The following is a 12,726-nucleotide window of genomic DNA, read 5'->3' as shown; positions in this document are numbered from 1 at the left end:
AAATAGTCCTTCACAGCTGCACAACAACAGTTCATTTTTATGAGCAAATAAAAAAAAAGCTCAGATATTCGTCTCTGTGCTGATGTCAGGGCAGTTCGTTAATCTCAACGTGACGCTCTTTGTTTGGAGAGAAGAGCAGTTCAAACGCCTCTGACCTAAAAATCAAAGAGAAACAATTGATAACCTAAATATAGCAAACATCACAATATGAAAATGCATAAATGAGTAAAAAGTTGCAGATAAACCCATTTTACATTAGTTTTAACCTAAATTGTACATTTAAACGTTAAACCCCACATTCACAGTTCTCACCTGCATGCACCTGTGTTGACACAAATGGTGTTTATGTCGTCCGACGTGGTCAGCTCCTCCACCAGCAGTCCCAGGTGTGAATCCACAAACTTGTGGCACTTTGACTTCAGGAGTCCAATCTGATCACAGACAGCCTTCAGTTTTGCTTTCACTTGCTGCAGAACGAGACGTGGCGTTATTCGTTTTATAAAATTCATGTGGCTCAATTGCACTTTTTATTATTATTTACCTCTGCGGTGACATTTGGTCCAATCACGTTCTTCACTTTTTTTAAAGCCCATGTGCATGCCCAGCACACCCCTGGAAACTAGAATAAAGTGTTGGTTTAGTTGTTGGTGCTCAAACGCTTGTTTCATTCAGTGCATGTTAAAGATGAGCACACTTTATTAGTTTTTGTCGTCTGTCACTTTACCCTTTGTGCCGCTCCGAAGCCTTCCTTTAAAGATGCCTCCTCATCATCAATGCTGACCTTGAAGCTTTTCCCTTGCACCGTCCAGACTGAAACCAAACGAGTGATACAAATAGGATTAATATTCTAGCATAAGGGATTAAAACAGAGTGTTAGGGGCCACAGCCTCACCTGAACATGTGACCAGGATGCACAGGAGGAGAAGTGAGGAGGACATCGCTGGTTGAAGAACTTAGAGAGTGAACTGAAGTGTGTTGAGAGCTGTTCCAGCTTTTATACATGACCGATGTGGGGGGTACAGACTACCATCAAAACACCACATCCCACCCCTCTCCACCTAAACTTTGTTCCAGTTACTTGGCCTACACGATGTGAAAGGAAATCGTGGGTTGTCTTGTGGCCACAGTTTCTCTTCCAGTATTAGTAATCACCTTTAAACAGCTAAAAAGTCATTTATGAATATATTTTTAAACTGAGCCAGAGGTCATTTCTCTCTCTCTGACCAGTAGCACCACATTTATTATTATTATATTTATGTATGAGCATTAAATACAGATGTGTGGTGTCCATGAGCAATTATATTATTAAAAGCTAAAAACGTCAACAGATTTGATTAAATGGTAAAACAGCCTGCCACACTCAGGTGCACCTAAATAAATTAGAATTTTGTGGAAAAGTTATATTCTTCTCGTCAATCATTTCAGAAAGTGAAACTCTTATAGATTCGTTACACATAGAGTGAAATATTTCAAGCCTCTATTTATTTTTTGTTATTTTGTTGATTGTGGATCACAAATAATGACAAACCAAAATTCATTGTCTCAGAAAATTAGAATTATGTGAAGAGGTTCAATATTGTAAACTCCTGTGTCAAACCCTAATCAGCTGATTAATTCCCAAACGTGAGCTACAAATGTCTCATTCCTCAAGTCCAGCCGCTCCTGAACCAGAGAAAACATCAGAAGCGTCTTACCTGCTGGGGAGACGAAGAACTGGAGTTGAGCACACTTGTCACACAGGTTGAGTGTGCATGTGTAAGAGGTGAGCACATGCATGACACATTACAGTTTGTGCACACACAAAAGCACTCCACACTAACAGAGTTATTTTGTGTCAAGTCAATACTTTTCTAAGTATTTTGAAAAAAATAATTGTAACATAATTTGAAGATAGGTCAAATGGTCAGGATGTGAATTTTGAACACTATTTTAGGTAAATGAACACAAAAATGCTTTATAATATATGTGTTATTAATTTTAATGTGTCCATCTTTGTAAATATCATTGTTCCAAAAGCAGCAGTACAAACTCACAAGTTTACAAGCTTATCTGATCGTATGAATCTGATCATATCTAAACCTCTAACCATTACCGCAGTAGAAGTGTGCAGCTGCTTTCACGTGTTTGTTGCAGAGATCAGCACCACATGCACTGCAGTCTCTCTGCCTCACAACAACTGAATGCAAAATTGGAGTTTGGACACGGGTTGCACCATTTGTTCTTATCAAATCCTGCAAATATGCTCTTTGGGTAACAAAATCTGATTGTTTAAGTCACAACAGAGTTTTTTTGTAATATTCTTCAAACACACTTATCCTCAGCAGAGAATTTCTTTTAAAGCCAGGACTAAAATTAGACTCTTTATGACAAACTACTTTTTCATCTTCACATTACGGTTTAGATTATGACATTTATATTGTTTATTTCCGCTCTACAGTAGATATCTGACACCACAGTTTGAGAACCAGGGTAACACATGATTTTGCACCATGCTGTTTATTCATATCAAAAGTCCCATTTTTTTATAAAATAAGAGTTCATCTTTGCACATTGTCTAAAAAAGCAAGGAAGAAGAAGATCACTTCTTTATCCTCGTCAAAGCTTTTCTAAACTTCACCCTCACTAATATTGGCCACTTCCTGGTCCACAGTTCCTCCTTTATCCATTTAATTTTCTTTATTCATTACATTCTTCAAAGTGTTCCTTTCATTTTCCCGTCACACTCATACTCTCCTCTCTTGTTAGAACATTGCCATTTCTATCTTTAACAAGCCTAACCTGCTGCACATCCTTTCCAGCCTGATCCCTCGGTCTCCACTCTCCAGTTGATCTCTCTCACTCGCTCTGTCTCGCTCTTTTAAGTGTTCAGCCTCTTGTATAGCTCATCATACGCCTTTGCAACTTCCTTCTTTGCTCTATGTTGCATCACCTTATATTACTGTCTCCCCATGTCAGTCCTCATTGTCCCATTTCTTCTTGACTAACTTTCCTTCCTGTCTCCCTCACTGCTGCTGTTGTAGCCTTACCACCTTTACCAGCTCATCAGTGACCTCCTCACAACATTCTTTCTTCCTCAACTATCCCCATTTCGTCTTCTCGGATTTTACGTTTTTCCTCTTCGTCACCACATCAGTCAATCTACACACAACTATCCGATGATGTCAGGCTATGCTCTCCCCTGCCACAATCTTATAGTTCCCAATCTTGCGCAGGTTACCTCTACTACAGGGGCGGCTGTGGCTGAGTGGTTAGAACAGTCATCCTCCAACACAAGAGTTGGGGGTTTGATTCCACCAGCAGTCACATGCCGATTGCCCAAGCGTCCCTGGGCAAAACACTGAACCCCAGAAATAGTAGAGTGTTGTAGTAATGGATGAATGAGGGCACAGATTGTAGTGTAAAGAGCTTTGAATATCTTGATAAGATAGAAAAGCGCTATAAGTGCAGTCCATTTACCTTTCTACAGAGACTGTAGTCTACCTGGGTACTCCTTCCTCCACTCATACAGGTCACTCTATGTCCCTTCCTTTTTTGAGAGGATGCCATTTCCATCCTCTTGGCACAATCCACCATCTGTCCTTCCTGGTTCCTTTCCTTTATACCAAACCTGCTCATCCCTTTTTCATCTAAGGTTCATTCTACATGTCCATTCAGAGCTGCTCCAATCACAACTTTATCCTCCCTGAGAGTACTTTCTATCACTTCATCTAAATTATTCCAATATTTCTTTCTCCTACTACACACCCAACCTGTGGCGCATAACCCTATCATATTCTCTTTTCACCTCTAATATGGCACATTGCCACTGTCAACTCTCACTGGTTCTGCACAATACTGTACCAGTTATGGATCTGCATACTACTGGTACCCACCCCAACTCAGCCCGGTTTTCAGGACCACCTTGTTTGTGGTTCCAAGCAAATTTCTCCGAGGTGTCTATTTTGACATAAGCAGACAGCAGTTGTTGATTGGCCAGAGAAGCTATGTCACTTGATGACCCACCCAACAAAAATGCAAGCTTCCTCTGAACCGCCACTTCCTCATTGTGTCGACGGATGACACCACAAGAAATTGGTGCATTTACAGAAAGATATCAGAGATGATGGTGCAGCATGGCTACACCCAGACTTAAAAGCAGTGCCAAGATAAGCTAAAGAAATTAAAGTCAGATTTTAGTGCGATTAAGGAACACAAAGGGCGGTGGCTTGAACACAGTGATGTGTTACGATACTACGCACTTTGCATTGACAATCCCACCCACAGAGTAGGAAAACAAGTCACAGTAGCAAATCACCTACACCTGAGAACTGATCAGACAAGAGCCGAGTGGAGTCACACAGTCAATGGTAAAGTGGCTATACATTCCTTGCAAACTCCCCCTTCAGTACCACCCCTACATCCTTTCTCTTCCTATCCACACTGTTTAAATCCTACCCGTACACCTTTCTACCCTTACATTTGGTCTCTCACACAAAATATCTACCTTCCTTCTCTGCATCATGTCAGCCAGTGCTCTTCCTTCACCTATCATTGACCCTAGGCAAGTTAGAGTTGCTTTCTTCAGTCCTACATTTGAGTTTCCTTTTTGTCCTCTGTCTCCTGGCATGTTCCGTCCTCGTGGTCTTTGAATAACAGTAGCACAATTTGCGTTGGCAGTCTGTTTGTCAACAGCACTGGTAGAGGTCGTAGTTAACCTGGGCCTCGATTGATCCAGCATGGTATCACTTAGACAAACTTGCATGTTTGTTTTGGCAAAAGTGTTTTACATCAGATGCTCTTCCTGACACAACCTTCACCATTTATCCAGGTTTGGGACCGGCACAAGAGATACAGTACACTGGCTTGTGCTCCCTATTTTTATATCTAATACATTTGATTTATTAATCCTGACCAACTGTGGACAGCAGAATCTTATAAATTGCTCCCCTTAAAAATTTTCTGTTAAACAATTTGTGAGTTCTTATGAATCATCATTGGCGAGAGGGGGAATTAGTTGTCAGTCTGACTTATTGTATGAGTCTTCTTTGACGCACATGTTTCCTTCTTCACTGAAGGTTTTATCTGAACCCCTCTACTTCACTCCACCAGATACATGAATGACTCAACAGCTGCCTGCAGCCAAATATTCGACACTTGTGTGAGACAGAAACAGTCAATAATACAACTTTCTTCCATGTGGAAAGCAGCAGGGGAGTGATGATAGTGAAAATGATGAGGATGATGATGATGATGACCAGGACCTGGGGACACTGACCCTGTTTTCAGCTTTTCTTTAGGGGACATTTTTAATTTTGTTTTTCAGATGATGTTACATTTCTCACATGTTTTCTTTTTTAAGCTGATAGGTGTTGTGTGTCTAAAGCATTCACACCTACTCCCATCACAGAACCTGTGATAAATACTGTGCTCAAGTTCAACACTCCCCTCTTTTCTTGTCTTTTATTTTTTCTTCCAAGAAGGCAAACCTTCTTGAATCTTTTAAAGTGATCCTAATCAGTAGTTCTTAAGACTTTCTGAAGGCCTTTTTAAAGTTGTATTTGGATGTTTGCTGTTTTTTAAACTCGTTTTCTGCCCAGTTTTTGCACCTTACCATAACAGCATATTGTGCAGTGTGTGCTTAAAAAAGGAAGAAAGTGGACTTGTGGAGAATAAAAGACATGTCAGATCTATACAGTATCTGTAAGTCACGTCTTTCTTTAAGCAACAATATTAAAGATGTGACACAAAATCTGAGGCATGCATCATTATTCGGTTGATTGTCAAGTTTTCAGCTAGTAGCTCCATTGGAATTACTTTGTTGATGCTAAAATCCTATTTAATGTTTAATTTTTGGTATTTTGTATGAATTCAAACAAACAAATGAGAACAAATCTGTTGTTGTGACAAATTGCTGGGAACAAAATGCATAAAAATCCAATTTAAAATGATTTTTTTCCTAATCTGTTTTTCATGCGTCAACAAATTGCTGGTTCATCTCTTGAATTAGAACCCTTTTCATGGCTGCATTTAATAGATTCAAGTTTAATAATAATAATAATAATAATGCATTTCACTGAAAATGCTCAGTTATATGTAAAGACGACTTCAAAAGACCTGCAGAAAAACTGGAAAATATTTATCACAAGCATTTTTCATCTTGGATGCAAAATATAAAGAAGTAACATTTTCACAGTTTATAATTTTATTTGTCATATTTTGTCTTGATTTATGTGGGTGCCGTTTGGTTTAATTGTCTGTGACTTCTTGTGGTTGGACTGATGGACATTTTTTCTTTCTGACATCTTTGTGTCTTCCTCTTTTATTGTTTACAAAAGAAAAAAAAAGAAGTAATGGCTTTTTTAATGTTTTGGCGGATGAATGATTGATTTGAGGCCTTCTGTAAAAGTTGGATGATTAATTTAATATTAATTTTCTGAACAGTCAAAGACAAATAGTGACCATTTCTATGTTTTAAGGAGATAAAGCTGAACAAAATACACTTGGTAAGATGAGGTTCAGGATAAAGCCTCTTTTGCCAGTTTATTTCCCACAATTCTAACTGAACCAGCCCATTTGTATTTATTTTATTTAGTTTAATGTATATTTTTAAAACACGGCTTACAAAGCAGTCCATATCACAATGCGAGTATTTAATCCAGATTCTTCATTAGAAAAACGTCACTACGTCATTGTTTTGGGAAGGCCACAAACAAATCAAGCTGAAGTTTACTTTTCCAGTAGTTCACATCTGGAACAAGCAAACGAACAGAAAAAGAACAATTAAATGTGTAATCAGCTGTGACATTTGCGGAAACCTGATGTGTAATTTTTTTTTTTCTGATTGCTCAAGTTGAAATGAAGACGCTGACATTTGCATGCCCAGCTGCACACGAGCTATATGATTACACAAACTGCTGCACAACAAGTGACTGTAGATGGGATTTGTTGGCTCAAATCACACTTATTACCATCATCTGTTTCCCACACCGACGCTGGATTCCACCGCTGCAGTTATGGTTGTGCTGTTTCAACGTTAGTTACCAGCTGTTTTTTATTTACTTTACATTAAACTAAAAGCTGGAGATCTTTCCTGTTCAAATTCTGAGAGCAATCAACATGTATGACACAAATTTAAAACGCATTACAAGGTAACACATGAAACGACAGGGTGGTGTTTTGATGTCGAGAAGATTCACACAAGAAACATGAGCAAAATGTGTTAATTTGTGTTAATTGGAGAGGTTTTGTCCGTTTTCTTGCTGAAGCGTCTGAATCTGTGTTTCTAACGGAAACTGAAGGATGTGCAGAAGGTCAGGGTAACACTTTACAATTAGGTACACAAAATTTGATTAACTACTGGGGAACGCCTCAGGAATGAATCAGGAGCTCATGGGTAGTTAACCAGTACTTACTGGTGAACACACAGCCAAGCCTTATTAGGGGACTACTGGTTAGTTACCACAGAAACAGAGGAGAAATTCTCCATGTGGGTTCTGAATAAACCCTGCACCATTGAGGTCACAGCTCGTTTTGTCAAAAAACTGTTTCCTAGTGATTACTGGTTTTATTGGATTTTCTCTTTTGTAACGACCCATTAGCTCCTGATTCGTTCCTCGTTGGTTTCCTTGGTAACTATCCATTACTTCTTGATTAGTTCCTCTTCATTTACAAGGTAACTAACCAGTAGTCCCCTAATAAGGCTTGGCTGTGTGTTCACAAGTAAGTACTGGTTAACTACCCATTAGCTCCTTATTTGTTCCCTAGTAGTTAATCAAATTTTGTGTATCTTATTGTGTTACCAGTTTTTGGACAGCGTGCGTCTTGCGAGGATTTGTGCGGCATCTCTGTGAAAAGTGGACTTCACAACAAGGTGTCACTCACACCCGAGAAACACACATACTGATTCTGTGAAAGATAGTGGGAGTGTGAGATTCATACCTCAAAGCTTTCCTGTCTTCTCTGTCACCCTTTTGACACGTGCGATAAACATAATAGTAACCAGAAAATCAGCATTATTATTGAGAAATTGTAGCATAAAAAAGTAGTTGGACCGCAGTAATAAATCTTTAAAATGAGCAAAAATAAAATGTGCACAACTTTTATGAGGATGTAAGTAGCTGTAAAACATTTAATAGTTTAACGAAGCATGTCAAGATGTATCTACATCAATCCTTTCTTATAGAAATCTTTCAGGAAGTGAAATTGTTCGCCTGCTTCTCTTAAACAGGTTTAGTATTTCTTCTAGTGTTCTCTTCGTTCAGGCTGTCCGTCCTAAAACACAGCTGACGTGTCGTCCCCAGCGTCAGTTCCTCTAAACGCTGATGAGCGAGCAGACGAACTGAAACTCTTTTTAACCACAACAGCCTCATCAATAAACTGTGATAATCTAGAAAAACAGCACCTTCTCTGATCGTTTGAGTTCCTGACATCCAAACTCTTCACATTAACACTCAAACGTTGAGTTATTAGAGTTTTGTTTAACGTTTTGAAGGAAACATTAAATTTAACACCACAATTAGTTTTTTATTATATCTTAATCTTGATGAAAAATGACACAGAATCAGATGAGTCTGTATGAAAGATCAAGCATTTTGTGTCAGAGGTTTAAAATGTTGAAAAATGACAGAGTCAAAGCCGTTGTGGTTAAATCGTGAAAACTTGTTCTGTGCAATCAAGGGATGATTCTCAGCTACAACAACAAACCTTTAGCTCCATTTCTGTAAAACTGAACAAGTTTCATGTTTTCTTTGGTCACTTGACTCGGTTGGCTGAGAGCAAACTAGAAAAAAGGCATTTTTTGTAAAAGATACAGTGAGAACAATGAGGGCTGAATAACTCTGACAAAACATGCTGAAGAAGTTGACACAGTTATTATAGCTAAAATAAAATAAGCAGAACACCACCTAAAAGCTAAAAGGAGTGTTCTAAATAAAATGTGGCAAATGGATAACTAAAAGCTAAAACTCTCAGTAATAGGTTGAAGTTAGATGTATCAAAAGATTTGCTAAAAGTAGCAAAATGCTAGCTAAAAGCTAAAGTAAAGTAGTATGGTCTTGGATTTCAGGCTGTGACGATCCATAACTTCTCCACCATAACCCTCAGCACTGGCTCCCCTCAGGGCTGTGTGCTGAGCCCTCTCCTGTTTACTCAGTTCACGTATGATTGTGCAGCTGCCCATCCAGGCTGTCACATTGTAAAGTTTGCAGATGATACAGCGGTGGCTGGATGCATCACAAACAATGATGAATCCAGCTACAGACAGGAAGTGGAACACCTGGAGAGCTGGTGCAGGAAGAACAACACATCAATGTGATGAAGACGAAGCAGATGGTCATGGATTTCAGAAAGACACCCTCTCCCCCCCAAAAATAAATAAATAAATAAATAGAGGATCTGCAGTGGACGTGGTCTCCAGCTACAAGTACTTGGGTGTACACCTGAATGACAACCTCAGCTGGAGCAACAACACCACCAGCCTGATCAAGAAAGCTCATCAGAGACTTTACTTCCTCAGACGGCTGAGGCGAGCTGGTCTGGGAAGCTCAGTCCTCACCTCCTTCTACAGGTGTGCAGTGGAGAGCATCCTGTGCTCCAGCATCAACGTGTGGCATGGAGGCTGCACAGCTGCAGAAAGAAAAGCTTTGCAGAGAGTGGTGAAGGCTGCACAGAAGATGTTGGAGTCAGTCTCCCCACCATCACAGACATCTACACCTCCAGATGCAGGAAGAGGGCCACCTGCATCATGAAGGACCCCACCCACCCAGCACACACACTTTTTGCCCCACTCCCCTCAGGAAGGAGGTTAAGGAGCATTAAGTGTAGAACCACTAGACTGAGGAACAGCTTCTACCCTGAGGCTGTTAGACTCATGAATCTCTAACTAGAATAATCACTGTGAAAAACCATATCATGTTGCTGCTGATCTGTTTCATGTTGCTGCTGATCTGTTTCAATGTTGATGTGTTCATGCGTGCACATCTGCTCACAGACTCATGTTCATGTTTGTGCTGATGTTCAATGTTTTATGTTATGAGTGCTTAGTGTATATTTAGTTGATGTTTTTCTTAGTTCATATCTTAGATGTTATTACTGTTTTTCTTATACATTTTATTGTTGGATGTAACTGGGACCCTGTGTACATAATTTCGCTCCACCACATGTACCACATGAGGTGCGAATGACAATAAAGAAACTCTGACTCTGACTCTGATGCGAATGACAATAAAGTCACTTTGAACCTAAAGTAGCAAAAGGTTTGGCAGAAGCAAGACAACAAGGAAAGCTAAAAACAGCAAAATACTAGCTAAAAGTAAAGTAGCAAAAGGATAGGTAGAAATTAGAAGTAGCAAAAGATCAACTAAAAGCAGAAAAATGCTTTTTAACTGCAGAAAAAGCTTAGCTAAAAACTGTAAAATGTTTGCTAGAAACTAAAATAGCAAAATGCTAGCTAAAAGCTAAAAAGTGCAATAACGTGCTCACTAAATGACTCACAAATCTGTTTAAACAGCATTTTGTTGTCAATAGAAACCAAAGCTGCAGTTTAGTGCAGCTGTCCTTGTAGCTGATTTCTAAATGAAAACAATAAAACCATTAAACTTCAAATTATTAAAAAAAAATCATCACGTTTGGCCTTTTTTTAAGTTTTATCATTTTGGCAAGCATCTGTCTGAGTGACTAAGGAGAAAGTTAAAGAAAGACAAAAATAAAAGGTCAAATAAACATTATATGAAATCCCTTTTTACTGTTTTTCTCTAACTTTTTATGAGAATAGTGTAAAAAATAGCCACGCAGTACACAGTTTTATGATAAAAACAAAAACTGATTGTTTATTTTGTACAACAAAGCATTCTTCGGCATTAAAAAAAGGTTTTTAGTGCAGAGCAACCTTTAAGGGTTTTACTATTTCTACTACGGAGCAACACTTTGAACTTCACTTAAAACCTGAAGTAAAACTCTTCAAAACTCTTCAGTCCGAGAGACGAAAACCTTCAGATTTAGACTTAGTCTCTAGCTTTTAGTGACATTTTGTGAAGTAACAAAGTCCATGCTCAATAATCCAGGTATACAATCCAACATTTTTCAGTCAGGTCATCTGGACAGTTTCTTTTTTGGTGCTGAAAAATGTATTATTTTATATGGATTATTGAGCATGGACTTTGTTGTTTTCAACCAGTTTGACACGACTGTCAACAAGGAAGAGGGCCAGCAATGGAGATGGGGCCGTACCAAAGACACCATCTTATCACCAACATAACTGGTTTGTTCCACTTTGGAGTAAGCTGTTGGGGGAAGAATCAGTTTTGTTGTGTGTTTCCTTGACTGATGAAGCCTTCTGGATCGAAGGCGAAACGTTTCAGCACAAAAAAAGAAACTGTGCGGATGACCTGACTGAAAAATGTTGGATTTTGTGAAGTACTTTTAAAGGGTTATCTTTTTTAAAAACAAAAACTTGTTGCATCAGATTTTGTGTCCACGTCGACCATTCTGCAAATACACAAAGTAAAAGCTCTAAACAGCCTGAATATTTTCAGGTTTGATCATTTTACATGACAATAAAGATCTTTTTATGTTGCTTCTGGTCTGGGTAGTGGTTTGTCTTCACTGATTCTTCAGACTGCAGATCTTTGTTAATATTTCCCTTAAAATTAAACTTTTTAACTTGAAATGCTTTGTTTTCTTACATCAAGCCTAGAAGACAGAAGGTTCTATGGTTATGAAAACTTCAGGTCTTTTAGAAAAAAATACAAATCAATAATTACATTGATTTTAAAAATCATTTCAAGACAAGACCTGAGAAGTAAAACTATCACGCTTCAGATTGAAGATACAACACTTTATCCAGCTGCACTGTGCAAAAGTCTTGAGCCACCCATCATTTTGTTTCAGGTGAGTGGGCTGTTTAAAAGTGGGCCTGAGAAATTGCTCTTCTGGTTCTAAATATCTTTTTTTCAATCCTTCTCTAAATAAAAGCATCATTTTAAGGCCACGTTTTTTTTCCTACTTTATAAAAAATTGAGTTTCTGATACTGGTCAGATTGTTTTTAAATCCCAGTAAATTTTCTTTCACCATCAACTTTATATATTATATAACTTTATATTTCCCTTGTGAACACTTTATAGAGCCTGCGGTTTTTTTTTCCTGCAAACCTTCCTAATTCTATGGATTTGATCAGCTGGTCTCTCAACAAAATTGATCAACTTCTCCTGACAGGAAGTCAGGGTGAATGGAAGGCCCCCTTCGACGGAAACAAATTGGATTCATGATGACAACTGGATTCTGCTGTTTTGGTTGGTGAAATCTGGATTGTCTACAAATTTGTGTGGAATGTGTCGAAGCTTGGCAGCACTCAGACTGAATTGTGTGGAGCTGTGTCAGAGATGAAGCAGGCTGTTATCAGGACTGTGAACTTTCTGGCAGCATCCATGAACGGTTGGTAATAATCTTGGAGAAGCTGTAAGCTCGACTTTCGGCGTAAATAATCAATTCGGCTGTTTGGAGTCACCATCAGAGAAATGTTCTAGTGAGATTTTAAAAGGCAGAAATGGCAATTTACAAGTTCTGCCTGACCCAAAATGTGGATCTGGACCTGGCCTTGAAGGCGGACTATCTCAATTCCTCCTGGGATGTTATGAAAAACAATGATGCTCTGTCTGTCTCCTCACCCCGCCCTTCCCCAAGGCCGTGGACATGTGACAGAACCTGAACTGAGCTGGATGATAACTAACACCTCTTATCTGGACAATAGC

At 38.9% G+C, this 12,726-nt stretch overlaps 1 protein-coding gene across 1 annotated transcript; it reads right to left on the bottom strand.

Moving 5' to 3' along the window:
• Positions 1 to 85: 85 nt before the first annotated feature.
• On the bottom strand, positions 86 to 938 carry nkl.4 (NK-lysin tandem duplicate 4). Its single transcript, XM_037695329.1, has 5 exons — positions 893 to 938; positions 725 to 810; positions 542 to 619; positions 313 to 467; positions 86 to 155 (listed from the first exon to the last, which is right to left on the bottom strand). The coding sequence occupies exons 1-5, from the start codon at positions 936 to 938 to the stop codon at positions 86 to 88; spliced, it is 435 nt and encodes a 144-aa protein (XP_037551257.1).
• Between the last annotated feature and the right edge of the window lie 11,788 nt (positions 939 to 12,726).

The sequence above is a fragment of the Nematolebias whitei genome, chromosome 21 (assembly GCF_014905685.2).
Source record: "Nematolebias whitei isolate Nwh7 chromosome 21, NemWhi1, whole genome shotgun sequence".
NCBI classification, from domain to species: Eukaryota; Metazoa; Chordata; class Actinopteri; order Cyprinodontiformes; family Rivulidae; genus Nematolebias; species Nematolebias whitei.
The sequence above is the reverse complement of the archived record's forward strand: the minus strand, read 5'-3'. Positions and strand labels throughout refer to the sequence as shown.